Source organism: Chrysochloris asiatica, unplaced genomic scaffold (assembly GCF_000296735.1).
Source record: "Chrysochloris asiatica unplaced genomic scaffold, ChrAsi1.0 scaffold00099, whole genome shotgun sequence".
In the NCBI taxonomy this organism is placed as follows: Eukaryota; Metazoa; Chordata; class Mammalia; order Afrosoricida; family Chrysochloridae; genus Chrysochloris; species Chrysochloris asiatica.
Genome location: NW_006408617.1, coordinates 10757810 through 10773350, shown reverse-complemented (window position 1 = coordinate 10773350; position 15541 = coordinate 10757810). Strand labels below are relative to the sequence as shown.

The following is a 15541-nucleotide window of genomic DNA, read 5'->3' as shown; positions in this document are numbered from 1 at the left end:
AAGTTTTCCCAGAAACATTTACAGCCTTAGAAACCCTATATGGGGTTCCTATGAGTTGGTACCAACTCCATGGCACTTAACAACAACAACAGCAAACCAACCAGAAGGTTGGAGATTTGATTCCATCCAGGAGTGCCTCGGAAGAATGGCCTAATGACCTCCTTACTTCTGAAAACTCAGCTACTGACAACCCTGTGGAGCACATTTCTACTCTGACACACATAGGGTCGTCGTAAATAAGAGTCAATTCAATATCCACTGGCATTTTATTGCTGATTTTTGGTGGGGGTGGGGGAGGGTTGAGTGAATGGGGATGGTTCTTTTTCCTCAGATCAGAAAAAGGATACAAGAAATTGTCCAGAGAAAAAGAGATTAGACTGTCAGTTTTAGTTTTGTGTCCTTCCTTGCTCTTCCCTCTTTCGTCCTCTCTTCTAACCTTGGTAATGGGCAGTTGTGTGCATGGAAGGAAGGTTAGTAGTGTGGAGAAAGGTAAATGAAAGCACAGTTTACTTCTGATTTCTCTTTTATTGTTAAATGCTTCACCACACAGCATTACAATCCAAGTTCTGTAAATCTGAATTGAGTGCAGAGTCTAGTTATAAGACAAAGAAAGAGCTTGGTAGTAACTTTACCCCTTTTAAAGGAAGAGAAATATTTTTCATCCTTTGCCTTCCTTGTAGATAAGAAAAATAATGAATTCCTTGACATTCACTCAGCAACTCCAGGAAGTTAGTGTTAGTTGTAAAGAGAAGAGAAATTTCCCCATCGTTTCATGGAGTGTTGGAATGACTGGCTTGCTTTGCTTTGGTCGGGGGTCATCTGCCAGTAGATTCCCTGCTTATTCCATAATGTTTGCCTTCTTTTCCCCGAAAATCATTGACCAATAACCTGAAAACTATCCCTGAATGCTTGTATGGAGGTCTCTCAGGGGAAAAATTCACTCAGCAAAATAATGATTTAAGATATGTTTATTTTATTTTATTAAAACTTATTTAAGTAATAATTTTGATATGCTGAGTTTTCCATTGCACATGAAGAAGATGAAACTTACATCAAAAAGTCATGATGTTGCTTGAGTGTCAAATCTGGATTCAAATATCTTGCTTCCATGTTCACAGCTGATCTGAAAGCTAGCCAAGAGATAGTGCCTTGGTTCCCAAGACAAGGTGTTTTATGAATTCTTTCTCTCCTTTTCTTATCTGTCATTTGAAGCAAAGAAGGACTTAATGAATATTTTTAACCTTGCTCTATTTGCAGATATGCTTTTGGGTTATTGCTGCAGCTCGTCAGATACAGAAAATGAGAAAAATTTACTTTAGGACAGTAATAAGAATGGAAATAGGATGGTTTGACTGCAATTCAGCAGGAGAGCTCAATACAAGATTCTCTGAGTAAGTACTGGTAGAACAATGTTTGAATGCATATATGATTTTTGCATAATAAAACTGTTGAGTTGTTTTATTTAACAAGAGAAAATTGTTTTGAATTTAAACAACAGTTTAAAATATAATTTCCAGTCATTTTTTATAAAAATTTGGTTTCTTAAATTGGACTTTTATAAGCAGCATGAATAATGCTTTCTCAAATCTTACCACTGTGACTTACTTGAAAGCCAATGTACTAGAAATTGGTTTGTGGGATCTTGACTAATAATGGTGTGGCACTATAGGATAAATGCTCGACCACAGGCTAATCTGAACCCACCAGTCACTCTTCCAAAACACCAATCAGGGTCTCTATGAGTCAGAATTGGCTCAACAGCACTTAACAACAATAAATGAAGTATTATGGAGTTCTGGCATGATGCCATAGGATAAACTGTGCCCTGTGAACCACAAGGTCAGTGGTTCAAATGCACCAGCTGCTCCTCTTAAACTCTATACAGGGTCACTGTGAGTCAGAACTGACTCAACGGCACTTAACAATAACAACAATGAAGTATTATGGAAGAGAGTTAAAAGATGTAGGGTTATCTAACATTAAAAGGAGAAGTTGAGGGATGTAGGGATGTTAATGTGGCACTAAGGGTTAATGTGCTGGACCGCAAAGTCGATTTGAACCACAAGGTTAGGGGTTCAAGCTCAGCAGCTGCTCCTCAGAAACCTTATATTGGGTCACTATGAATGGGAACCTATTTGACAGTACTTAACAACAACAATAACAACATGAGGAAAAACAATACAGTTGGAACTCATTATCTTGCTATATCTACAGCAGCAACTTCAGCACACAAAACAAAAACAAAAATCCAAAATAACTTGAGAAAGATTCAAACGAAGAAGCTGGATTTAAATTCAGTTTATACCCAATACTAATTTTGGTCCTTCAGAAGTTCTGGGTGAGCCCTGGGTAATTTGAGCCAGTAAGGTTGAACCTTGAGATCTCATGAGAGACAATTAATGAGAAGTGAAGATACAAATAGACTGGAAGTTGAGACCCTTGGGTTCCAGCACTCACTCGATTCCTCACTATGACCTTGGAGAAATAGCTGGCCTTGCTAGACTTTAATCCTTGGATTCACGTAGGTCCTTTCTTGCTCTCAAGTCTCAGTTTGATCCATATGGATAGAAATTAAGATTAATGTCCCCAGGAATATGAATTTGATGTGATTATACTCAGCCAATTTTTTGGAGTACTTACCTGTGCAAGCCATAAAGAGAAACCACAAAACTCCTGCTCTCAAGGAGCTTACAGACTAGTAAGAGGGATACGAGGAGCAGGCACAAATGCAGAAGTAATTTGTATATGCTAGGTAGTATTTTGTATATTTTACATATATCAAATAATTTAATACTTGTGGTTACGAGTCAGGCTGCTAACCTCAAGGTCAGTAGTTCAAAACTACCAATCATTCCATGGGAGAAAGAGGAGGTTTTCTGCTCCCGTAAACATTTACATGCTCAAAAACCCTATGCAGGGTTGCCATGAGTAGAAACTGACTCCATGACACACAGCTAACACCACTACCACCCTATTCATTGAGAAAGAGTCCATTTTATAGATGAAGAAGCTGAGGTACAGAGTGGTGAAATAACTTTCCCATAAAGAGTTGATAGTCAAATTCAGAGAACATGTCTCAGAGTCTTTGCTTTGGGCACTTCACAACAATGTACTGCCTCTAAGTGGAATATAATAGTTACACACACACACACACAGAGAGAGTAATTAAATTTCTATATTGATATAGGGAAGAATTTTCTTCCTGGAGGATTACACAAGGTTTTATGAAGTAGGTTCTAATGAGCAAAGCCTAGAAGCTGGAAGAATTTAGTAGATTTGAAGAGGAAAAGAAGGACTTTTCAGGGCAGAACAAGATGACTAGCTTTACAAGTAAGATTCAGCTTTTATCAATACTGAGGGACACTGGTTGGGAAAACTGGGCTTGGGACAAACTTGCTTGGCTCTGAGGGAAGATATTTGATGATCTCCCAAGGTGCAACACATTTTCCAAGAGCTGAGATGTATCTGTTACCTAAGGGCAATGGAGTATGAAAATGAGAGTATTTAGAAGAAAAAGATGGGTGTTTTTCAACAAGACATTTGAACTGACCAATTTTGGTTTGGTGACCAACATATTTCTTGTTTCTAGTGATGTTAATAAAATCAATGATGCTATTGCCGACCAAACAGCCCGTTTCATTCAGTACATGACCACATGCATCTGTGGACTGCTGATGGGATTTTTCAAGGGTTGGAAACTGACATTGGTTATCATTTCTGTCAGCCCTCTCATTGGGCTTGGAGCAGCTGTCATTGGTCTGGTAAGAATGTCTTCTTGCTTCTTTCCCACAAAAATATTTGCACTGAAAATAAGCCAAAAATGTGAAGCTAGAGTCCCTTCTTCAATTTTTAGTCAAACTCAATATCTCTACTTTGATTTATTTTGTTAATTACTCCCCAGTATCAAACAGCATTCCACTGGTTAGGAATTCATGATGTTTTAATAGTATAAACACTATGTATTTCATTAATAATAATAGCAACTACATTTATCATAACCAATACATCTATTACCAGCACTCTGTCAGTTTGTCATACTGTGTGTTGCTGTAAGGCTGGAAGTTATGCCACTGGTATTTTTAAATACTTTTTATAAAATATTTTAAATGTTCAAAATATTTTAAGTATTTTCAACGTCCACCCATGGTGGACAGGTCTCAGTGAAGCTTCCAGATTAAGACTAGGAATAAGAAGAAGCAGACCACTTCTGAATGGTGAGCCACTGAAAATTTTATGAATAGCTCCAGAATATTGTCAGATATAGTACAGGAAGATGAGTCCCTCAGATTGGCAAGCACTCAAAATGCAACTGGTGGAGTTGACATTTATGATGTGAAGATACAAAGTTTTTAGGATTTCCATTTGCTGATGGGGCACAATTCAAAATTAGAAGAAACAGCTGACATCCATTAATAATCAGGGCATAGAATATATGTAGTATGAATCAAGGAAAACTGGAAGTCATAAAAAATGAAATGGGATGCATAAAGATGAATATAGTAGGCATTAGTGAGCTGAAATGGACTGACATTTGTCATTTTGAATCGGACAACCATTACTATTCTTCAAACAACAAATCAAAGAGAAATTATGTCACATTCATCATCAAAGAGAGCACTTCAAAATCTATCTTGAAGTACAATGCTGTTTGTAGCATGATAATATCCATACACCTAAGTGGAAGACTAGTTGATATCACTATTATTCAAATTTACTCACCAACCACTAAAGTCAGTGAGGATGAAATTGAAGAATTCTATCAACTTCTTCTGGTTGAAATTAATCAAACATGCAATCAAGATGCATTTAGAACTACTGGTGATTGGAATGCAAAGTTTGGAAACAAAGAGGAAGGATCAGTAGTTGGAAAGTATGGCCTTAGTGATAGAAACAATGCTGGCTATCCCAAGATAGAATTTTTTTTTTAAGTAACAAATTTATTTCAGTATCTAGTTTCATTTTTAAATTAGAGATGTTGGACAATTTTCTGTATATTAAAATTCATATTAAAGGTGGAAAAAATTAAGATATTAAAGAATAGCAGAAAATTATTAGACCCTACATTTACAAAAATCATGTTTAAGAGTAAAAAAAAAATACAGTTAAACTATTTACTAGTTAGCTCTTCTAATTATAGTACATGTTCATATATTTTACCTATTTTTATCTAATTACTACCATGTCCAACACAACTTTCCAAAGTTTAAAGTTTTCTTGGCTGCTGTTATTAAGTGTCGCCAAGTTGGTCTCAACTCATTGTAACCCTATATAGGGTGTTCGAGTCTTTAAATCTTTGTTGGAGAAGAGAGCCTCCTCTTTCTCCTGTGGAGTGACTGGCAGGCTTGAACCGCCTACCTTGTGGTTTGCAGGCCAGTGCATATTGTGTGGAGCCACTGCACACCCATAAGATTTTTACCACTTGTGAATTATGGCTTAACTATTTTTCTAAACCATTCTGTAAAAGAAAACCTGAAACTGATACTGATCAAAAAGTATTAGGACAGTTTGGACCACAAAGCCAGCAGTTCAAACTCACCAGCCACTCCTTGGAAACCCTATACAGGATCACTGTGAGTCAGAACCAACTTAACAACAACAACAACAAACACTTGAGTTTAAACAAAGAATGGAATGAAACATAAAAATGCTACGTGTATAGTCAACAAATTCTCTGATAAGACTTTTTAATCACATATTTCTCACATGCAAGGAAAAAACTAGATTCCAAGGTGCTACAATGTTTGGCATTTTAAATGTAAGCTTTATATCATAGTTTTATTCTTCTCAACAAAGGAATTCCAAGCAAAAGGCAATGTTCATAAGTACAAATACTGTTATACCCAATAGGTGCTATTTTACAGTTAAGATAATAAGAGAACTCTTTGTAAAATTAGGTTTATAAAAACGCAGACTGTCTGATAATTGTATTAACAATATCTCTAAGGTTAAAGTAAGAAAAGCATTGCAGAAAATAGAACTACTTATTAATATCATTTTGCTTCGAGAAAGTCAGAAATTATTTTATTCCAAGAAATAATAATGATAAAAGATGTGATTAGCATACTTTTTAACTTCTGCGAGGACAATTTTCATTATTTTACATTCATAATTCCTTTGTCTAAAACAGAGTACTAATTTAAGCCACTGTTGAATAGCATTCATAATCTAAAGTTATTTTTTCCCATAGGATATGTTCGTTTCAGCACATACGCTGCAAAACCATAACTGACAAATGACTAGGTCAGCTATAAAGAATGAATAGCAAAATAAGTACTAATTTATAACTGCCAACAGATACCAACAAACTTCTATGCCCAAGACTGAATGTTATTACAGTACTGAGGTCAGAGCATGATTCTTCCATATGGGCAGACATTGTTTACTAAATAACACTATCATAAAAGCCAAAGGAGAAACCTTAGTGGGTCCCTCCAAAGCGACATCAGTTTCCAAATGATTTTTCTTTGGTTGCAGTACCTGTTCTTTCCTTCATTTCTATTTTAGTCACTTGGCATTTGCAATTATTTTCTTGACATTTTTGTTTCGTCTTCTGCTTTTTCTCCCTGACTTCAATCATCCTGGCCAATTTCCAAGACAGCACAGCACTTGCTAGGAACAGTGGAGTAAGGGCCAAAATTACTGTCGTGAGGAAGCCACAGAGTGGTGAATGGTCCTTTGCAGACCATTCTACCCCATAATCAGCCTAAGCCTATAAATCAAACATCTTTGTTGTGGTCCTATGTGTTTGAGAAGTGATCTTTAATTTTGTCCTGGGATTATCAATGAGTAAATCACAATTTCAGAGGACCTTTCACTTTTGTCTTTTTTAATTATACCATACATTTCTGGGAGGATTCTTAAATTCGCCAGACCAGAAGCAGGAAGAACGCTGCCCCCATGATAGAATTTTGCAAGATGAATGACTTATTCACTGCAAATAACTTTTATCAACAACATAAAAGGTGGCTATACACATGGACCTCACAAGACAGAATACACAGGAATCAAATCTCACCTGTGGGAAGAGATAAGGAGAAACTAAAAAAAAGGCCAGGGGCTGACAGTTGAACACACTATCAATTGCTCATATGCAAGTTTAGGCTGAAGCAGAAAAAAATTTAAACAAATTCACTAGAGCTAAAACAGTACCTTGAATTTATTTCCTACCTGAATTTAGAGATGGTTTCAAGAACAGATTTCATGTATTAGATGCTAACGACCAAGATGTGGGATGTGGGATGACATCTAGAACATCATACAGGTGGAAAGCAAAAGGTCATAAAGAACATAAGGCAGAAAGAAAAGACAAAAATGGATGTCAGAAGAGACTCTGAAACTTGCTTTCCAGCATTTTTTTTTAAGTGCCATCGAGTCGGTTCCAATCCATAGTGACTCTATATGGGGCTTCCAAGGAGTGACTGGTGAGTTTGCACCACGGACCTTAAAGTTCAAACCGACTTTGCAGTCCAACGCATTACCCCACAGCATCACACCAGAACTTGGCTTTCCTACAGAGAGATGCTAAAAAGAATGGAAGAAATGAGCCAACAGAAAATTTCAAAGAGCAACTTGAGAAGAAAAAGTCAAGTATTATAAGGAAATGTGCAAGGATCTAGAGTTAGAAAACCAAAAGTGAAGAACACACTCCACATGTCTCAAGCTGAATGAACTGAAGAAAAACTTAAGCCTCCATTTGATATTGAAGTATTCTAGATATGGCACTGGGGAACACTCAATTTCCATGAAGAGACTTTAGGCATCTGCAAATCTTTGATTAAACTTTTTTCCTAAAGACATTCAATCAATCTTTTCAAACTTGTGCTAAATGAACACTCAGATGTAGCGTATGCTATATTTTAACATGCTGGAGACCAAACACATTAACTCATGATGCCAGGTTAACTTGTTTTTAAGCAGATTTAGGGCTTAGCTTCTCTGTCCTCTTGATGCCCACAGTTCAACTTCTTATAAATGTGTCACTGATTTGGAATGCTGCAGCTCTGCACTGAGTGCTTCTTGAATTCAGGTCTGTGCATGTTTGTTTGTGAAAAACAATACAAGCAACGCTCCCTGTGTTCACATCATTAACAGGACAAAGAGGAGAAGGAAAGGCATATGGGAAATGAACAAGTTGTCATGGGTTTGTATGACTTTTATATTTATGATAAAAATCATGAGTAATTATTAGACAAATATCAAACTCTGAGAATCCTAATTAGGAAATCATGATGCTGGTCTTCTAAGCTCTATAGCACCTTAACTGAACTGTCCTGAGATTCGTTCATTTGTTATTACAGTTAAAAGTGGAATTGTTTGCAACTACTTAATTTTCAGCCAATACACGTTTCAGTAATAAATTAGATGAGGAATGTGAAAAAAGCAAACACCCAAATTCAAAATTTAATATTGATGAAAATAGCCTCTCCTTTCTTACTGTTTGTTTTTCCAGTTGTGAAATCAATATATTGTAACCAGTTTTAGCTTACATTGTAAGTTAAAATTCTATTTAAGGTTTTGTTTGATAAGAGTATGCCACTAAAAAGTTTGAAAAAGTGTTAGAATATATCAAACTCTCGGTCTAGGTCCTATATATATTTTTCAGGTTTCTGAGTTAGTTGATCTTCAACAATAACTGCCTTTCACCTCTTCTTGTTTCTTAATCTGTGCCAGCCAAGCATTATTTCTAACTAGGTCTCATCCAAGTGCAATTTTAGAACAAGTAACTTGTTTACTATTAAACACAGACGTCTAGTCATTTCTTTTGGAGATATCAGAAGTACAGTTAACTGAGTCCCTATAGTTGAGTTAAATGGTGTAAATTATTTGGAAGCTTTCTCTTATGGAATAACTTCTATAGTACCATGACTGAATGCTCAGAATCTCTTCCTCATTCCACACTCTAATATATACACACAAATAGATTGTGTGCCCTGTTTTAACATGCTAGTCATAAAGTCTGCGTGAGCCTCCAGTGTTTGTCTAAAACTTGTGCAATGACCTTTGGCCTATATCAATGAGCCGTGACCTTGTTTGATTTGAAAACTTCATTAATATAATGACTCAAACACTTAAGTCGCATGGAATGCCTTATTTGAGACTTGTTCTGTGGGAGGACTCTTGAGACAAGCTTTTAATGGAATCATTTTGATTTATCAACAAACACTCATGCCTTCAGGACAAACCCCCCTCCAAGACTGAAATTCAAAGGGAACACATGAGCAGACATGTAAGCTTGCTGGTGACCACATTGGTCTACTGGTAAGTGGAAGTGGGTTAAAGGCAGCAATGAAGATATGGGCTGAATTCGACCACATTCCATAAACTTCCACTGACCTGGAGATGAGAGAGAGAAGAGGAAGGGCTGGTTGGTCCAAAGTGTGGTAAGACCTGGGAACACCTGAGCCCATAGCCATGGAGGGGTAGAGCTGAGAGTGAAGCATCCAGCTGATATGAAGTGAGGGGGGACACACAAGAATGCCCAAACTTTCAGATAGTGTCCATTTTACCTAGTTTCAATGTCTTGATGATCAGAACTTGACTAGAGGAAGATTAAAAAAGTTTGATACAGGAAATAAGTGTGAATTGCTACAATTTGAGGAACTTGATCTACACTTATGGATGTAGTAGTTCAAAATACCAACTGAGAGGGAAGGAATCTTCACATCAAGGATCAATCCTATTCCCTCTGTACACAGGGTTGATAGGGATGGGCAACCTTAGACATTGGTGACCTAAAATGGGTGTGGGGGACAATAAAGGCATGAGGTGACTGGCTTACAAGTTCTCAAGAGGGAGTTTAGTTTCAGAGTGTGCAGGGGAAGATAGAACCCCCATAGAATAGTTTTCATCTTGTCTAGACTTGTCTGGTGAAAGGAGATGGGGATAAGATTCTTATGATTCAAAAGTGAGTTATTGTTATTATAACTAATTGCAATGCTCACAACTCTAAAAGTAGAAGTTTTATAACAAAAAGGGAGGAGTAGTTAATCTTACAGTCCAGGAACAGAGTACCCTAGGATCATCAATGGAAAACACGAGCAGAATGTAGGAACCTACCCAGAGAAGCATCAACACCAGAGATGGAGGCAGAGATGAGGCTATGGAGAGATAGATCATCTGAGGACTCTAGACTCATGGAAAGAGAAAGGCTGTTGTTGTGGTGGCCAGGAGGCAGGCTTGCAGAATGTGCCCTGGGGTTGTTTAAATGACTATATATTCCTGAGTGTTTTTGTGCACATTCAAGACCAAAAAAAACCAGATGGAATGAAGCAAATATTATTGAATGATGATGCATGGAGGGGATTGTAATCATTATATTGAAACAAAATACCCCAGGATGAGTGTAAAACTGATATTCTCCCAGGTAAGCTATCACTCAATTCACAATAAAAACTTAAAAAACAACAAAGAAAATAACCACTTATGGATGTTGCTTATCATGGACCGAACTTGGACCATATTGTTTGGTCCAAGTGAATGATGGTACACTGAGGGTCTAGTCTTGTATGACAACCTTATTCTACTAAATGAGCCACCAAATAACAGGATGATTTACCTAATTTATCCAGTCATCACATTTTCTTTTCTTCTTTTGAATTTTAGAGTGTGTCCAAGTTTACTGATTATGAGTTGAAGGCCTATGCCAAAGCAGGGTGTGTGGCTGATGAAGTGATTTCTTCAGTGCGAACAGTGGCTGCTTTTGGTGGTGAAATAAAAGAAGTTGAAAGGTTGGTTAATTGAACATCTGCCACTTTCCAAAATTTTGTTGATCAACGTAGAACCCTAAATCTGTCTAATTTTGTGCAAGGTGGATTATCCACCTTGATCTATGGTGCCCTGAGTAGTTTTTGCTCAAGAGGTAGCTAAGTAGATTAATTTAGGTTGGCTAGGTAGCGTAGTGGTTATGAATCGGGCTGTGAACCACAAGGTCAGCAGTTCAAAACTACCTTCCGTTCCATGGGAGAAAGATGAGGTTTTCTGCTCCCATAAAGATTTACAGCCTCGGCACATAACAACAACAACAACAACAACAACAACAAAGAATGACAGGGAGTCCCAAGTCTCTAGCTAGATGCTTTTAACAAAGTTTGAGTTGGCATTTTTAGAAAGCCAGTTTTAAGTTTGATTTTTTTTTTTTCAAACTCTGGATATATATATGTATACAGTCTATAACTTTCTGCCATTGAGGAAAAGCTTAACCAACCAAATCAAATTCATTGTCATGGAATTGAATCGGATTCATAATGGCCCTATAGGATAGAGTAGCATCGCCCCCAAGGAATGCCAATGTTAGGAACCTTCACAAAAGCAGATTGCCACATCTTTCTCCCATGCTTTTGAGTTCAAACTGCTGACTTTTTGGTTAACAATTGAGTGCTTTAACCATGGCACCACCAGGGTTTGCTAAAGAGATACAAAATAATACAAAATGCAGTTCTACACATCTTAATTAAACACATTTTATTCCTCTATTGTACTCCCTAAGGAGCCCTGGAAGCATAGTAGGTTACAAGTCGAGCTGCTAACCACAGGTCATCAGTTTGAATCTATCAGCTGCTCTATGGGAGAAAGATTTGATTTTTCCCTCTGTAAAGATTTGGGTTTCTGAACCAATTCTATGGCACACAGATACCATCACCACCACTGTCCTCCATGATCTTGATAAAGTCTGATAAGATTTCCATTTCACCAAACAAAATTTTGTACTGACATGCTACAGACATCATTCCAGAGACTGAAGTGATAGAAAAAAGCAAAAGCAAAAACTAAGTGGTCTAAACAACAGCGTTGTTAAAAAATGTGATTTCTTTAACTCATCCCATATTTTTGATTGCTTATCATGTGCCAGGTACTAACTGTAAAATAGTTACTGTAAACTCAATTTTTTATGTTCTGGAGATCTATGGTAATGATTTCATTCTCAAGTGCTACCAAATTCACCAAATAAAAAATAGACTAAGTTTTACTATCTCTAATTATGTTCTTTTCCTTTTCTTCTTTGGCTTCCATTTTTAATGTAACGTTACCTATTTCTCACTAAAAAAATTAGTAATGTATTTCTTCTACTGTGAAATACTTAATTTTCCATTATCATTAATATAAAAGGCACTGGAAGGTTCTTTAAAATTATAGCAAGCATAGGATACAGCTTCCATATGTGCCCTGTGAAATGTTAAAATTTCTCCATCAATTAATTTTTGTATTGTAGGAAAATCATTACAGAATGCCTGAACTGTAAGATAATGCCCACAAGCGTAGTGATTATGAATCGGGCTATGAACCACAAGGTCAGCAGTTCGAAACTACCAGCTGTTCCATGGGAGGAAGATGAGGCTTTCTGCTCCCGTAAAGATATGAAGCCTGTACAGGGTCGCTATGAGTCGGAACCGACTCCACAGCACATCACAACAAAAACAATCACTAGATCTTGGAGTATCTAAAGCCTAGAGTCCTGGTGTGGTGCTGTGGGATAATGCGTTGGACTGCAAGGTCAATTTGAACCTCAAGGTTGGTGGTTCAAACTTACAAGCCACTCCTCAGAAACCCTATACAGGGTCGCTATGAGTTGAAACCACTTGACAGCACTAGCCAACAACAACAACGTGCTTAGTTGGGCAGTTCAATGGTAAAATTCTCACCTATCATGCAGGAAACCTAGATCCAATTCCCAGAATGCACCTCAAGTAAAGTCATCATCTATTTGTCAGTGGAGACTTGCACGTTGCTATGTTGCTGAACAGGTTTCAGCAGATCTTCCAGTCTAAGATGAACTAGGAAGAAAGATCTGGTGATCTACTTCCAGGAGGCAGCCCATGAAAACCCTGTGAATCACAATAGTTCACCCCCAACTGGCCATGGGGTTGACTCAGGACTGAGCAGCATTTCATTCTGTTGCTGTGAGTCTGGGACAGATTCGACCGTTGTCATTGTTGTTGATGTTAAGTGCCATTGAGTCAGTTCTGACCCATAATCACCCTGTATAGGGTTTCCAAGGAGCAACTGGTGAGCTTGAACCGTCGACCTTGCAGTTCAAATGACTTTGCAGTCTGGTGCATTAACCCACAGAGCCATAACAGAACTAGTCATTGAGTTAAATTTCTATGACGTTTTGGTTGTGTCCCAGAGCTGTACCCTGTACCAGTTATTTTGCAGCATAGCATCTTTGTCACAGGGCAGATGGATGAATTGATTAAAACACTAGTTTCAAACCTGGAGGCAAAACATCTAAATCACCTGACTTGTCTATTGGAGGCAGTTGCATCATTTTCTGATAGATGTCATATAACTTGAAGAAACAATTCAAGCACAGATAGTACTGGAACCATCATGCCAAAACATTAGTGTGGATGAAGAATTGCTGGGGAACTAGATGAGATTTGAAAAATTTTGCTTGTTTGTGTATCTCTCAAGTTTTAAAAGAACAAAACGGATACACGATATAGTTTTCAATCTAAATGAGCTTTGCTGATGTCAGATTATAGTAGAAAGGGAAGCAATCACTATCTAGATGTTGAAAATTTTTATTCTGTGATACAAGTTCTCATGTCAAGGATTTTTATCCTCATAGAATGCAGTGAATTTTTCTCAGGGAAATGCTTTCAGAGTGGAAAACACTGTGTTAGCTTGTAAGCATGTTTCATCATTTTTGGTGTTCTGTTAAAACATGGTATATTCTAAACCATAAAACATGAAAGAGAAAACAAACAAAACCATTTGTATTGAAATTTTTTTTTCCTTGGGGCAGAACTTACCCTGATGTTACTTATCCAAGCAGCAATTAAATATGAGATTTTGTTAGGTATCATCCCTTCAATACATTTCATTGCTAGGTTGAAACAGACTTTAAATAATTGCACAGAGATTATAGTAGCTCTATTTCTCTACAGTTGTTCTGGGTTTGGGGTGGTTTTATAGTCATAAAATAAAACTGCATTATGACTACTTTTAAAGATTGTAATTTAAGCTGATGTTTCTGAAGTAGACACAAACATTTTCTCTTCACAGATATGAGAAAAATCTTGTGTTTGCCCAGCAATGGGGAATTAGAAAAGGGATTGTGATGGGATTCTTTACTGGATACTTCTGGTGTCTCATCTTCCTGTGCTATGCACTGGCCTTTTGGTATGGCTCCAAACTCATTCTGGATGAAGGAGAATATACCGCAGGAACCCTTGTCCAGGTACTTTGATCTTGATGACCTACAAATAACGTTTTCTGCTGGTATCTCAGAAAAGTCCACTGGTAAGACACTTTGTGTATTCCTTCGGTGTCTCAGGGAGGAAAGAATCAACAATTTAATAGTGTTCATCTGTAGAAGCAAGCAATAATTATGCATTTTATAGTAAAGGTATGCTGAGTATTAGAATTGATGAGACTAGCAATTTAATGATTTCCAATTAGTTTAAGAGTGTATAGCTGTAAAACAATGAATTTCTAACTGCAGTCCAAAAGATAATGTGCCATGAAAATGGAAAAGCCCACATACCTCCAGAAAGACTTCAGAAAATGAACAATTCATATAGTTGAGCTTAGTAATAAGACAAGGCATGTGTTAATGGGTATATTTGTGAAATATAATGAGCTACTAAAATACCAAGTCAATGATAGTCTCAACTGAACAGATGGTGCCAATACATTTTGTTGCTCAGTTGTACTATGGCAATCCAAATCAAATAGTGTCACAGCTAATTTCCCAGTGTCTTTTCTGTTATTCACTCAATGGATGATTACTGAGCATCTACTATGGGTCAGAACTGACTCCACGGCACTTAACCGCAACAACAACTATGTACCAGACCCAGAGAAAATGCAGGGGATCCAAATTGTGAGCAAAAAGAGCCTGGTCTTTGCCCTAATGAGATTTACAGTTTAGTGGGGAAGACAGCAATCACTAAATGCCTATGGAACTGCATGGAGATGTACATGCTGGCGTGAGCTATGTCGAGTACAGGGAAACTTGACAATGAATAGCAGCTAAGTAAGTGGGTGTGACTGGCATGATGGAAGATTTTTCATCTTGGCCCCCAGCCCAGTGCTCTTCCTCCTTAGGTGATGGCTACACAGCTGGACTCTTGTCACTGTTCATATGCTCAGCTTAATGACACTTCCCTATCAGGCCTTTCGTGCTTTTCCGATCTTTGATTTTCTTTTGTGGATCTATATATTGAAAGTGGAATATGTAAATTCTGATAAAAGCATTGAATAAAACAAAGCAAGCAAAACAAACAAACAAACAAAAACCCCTTGGTAACTCTTTTCTATGAGTCCCTAAATAGCTCAAATGGATAAGTGCCTGACAACTAGCCAAAATGTTGGTGGTTCAAATCTGCCCCAGAGCCATCTTGGAAGATAGCCACCTGGCTATCTGCTTCCAAAAGGTTATAGCCTTGAAAACCCTATGGGACAGTTTTACTGTGTGCACATGGAGTTGTTGCCATGATTTGGAATCTATTCAATGGCAACTTACAACAACAATTCTTTTCTAGTAAAAATCCAGTTATATGGTTCTTATTTTCAAGTCTCCTGTTCAGTTGGTTTGTGT

At 37.4% G+C, this 15541-nt stretch overlaps 1 protein-coding gene across 4 annotated transcripts in view; it reads left to right on the top strand.

The window, feature by feature from the left end:
- ABCB11 (ATP-binding cassette, sub-family B (MDR/TAP), member 11) overlaps positions 1–15541 on the top strand; it is a 109481-nt gene that overhangs the window by 23343 nt on the left and 70597 nt on the right. For all 4 annotated transcript variants that reach the window (XM_006867017.1, XM_006867015.1, XM_006867016.1 and 1 more), the window contains exons 6-9: positions 1258–1391; positions 3590–3761; positions 10603–10727; positions 14005–14179. In XM_006867017.1, the coding sequence (XP_006867079.1) occupies positions 1258–1391; positions 3590–3761; positions 10603–10727; positions 14005–14179 (606 nt within the window). The remainder of the gene's footprint in view (positions 1–1257; positions 1392–3589; positions 3762–10602; positions 10728–14004; positions 14180–15541) is intronic.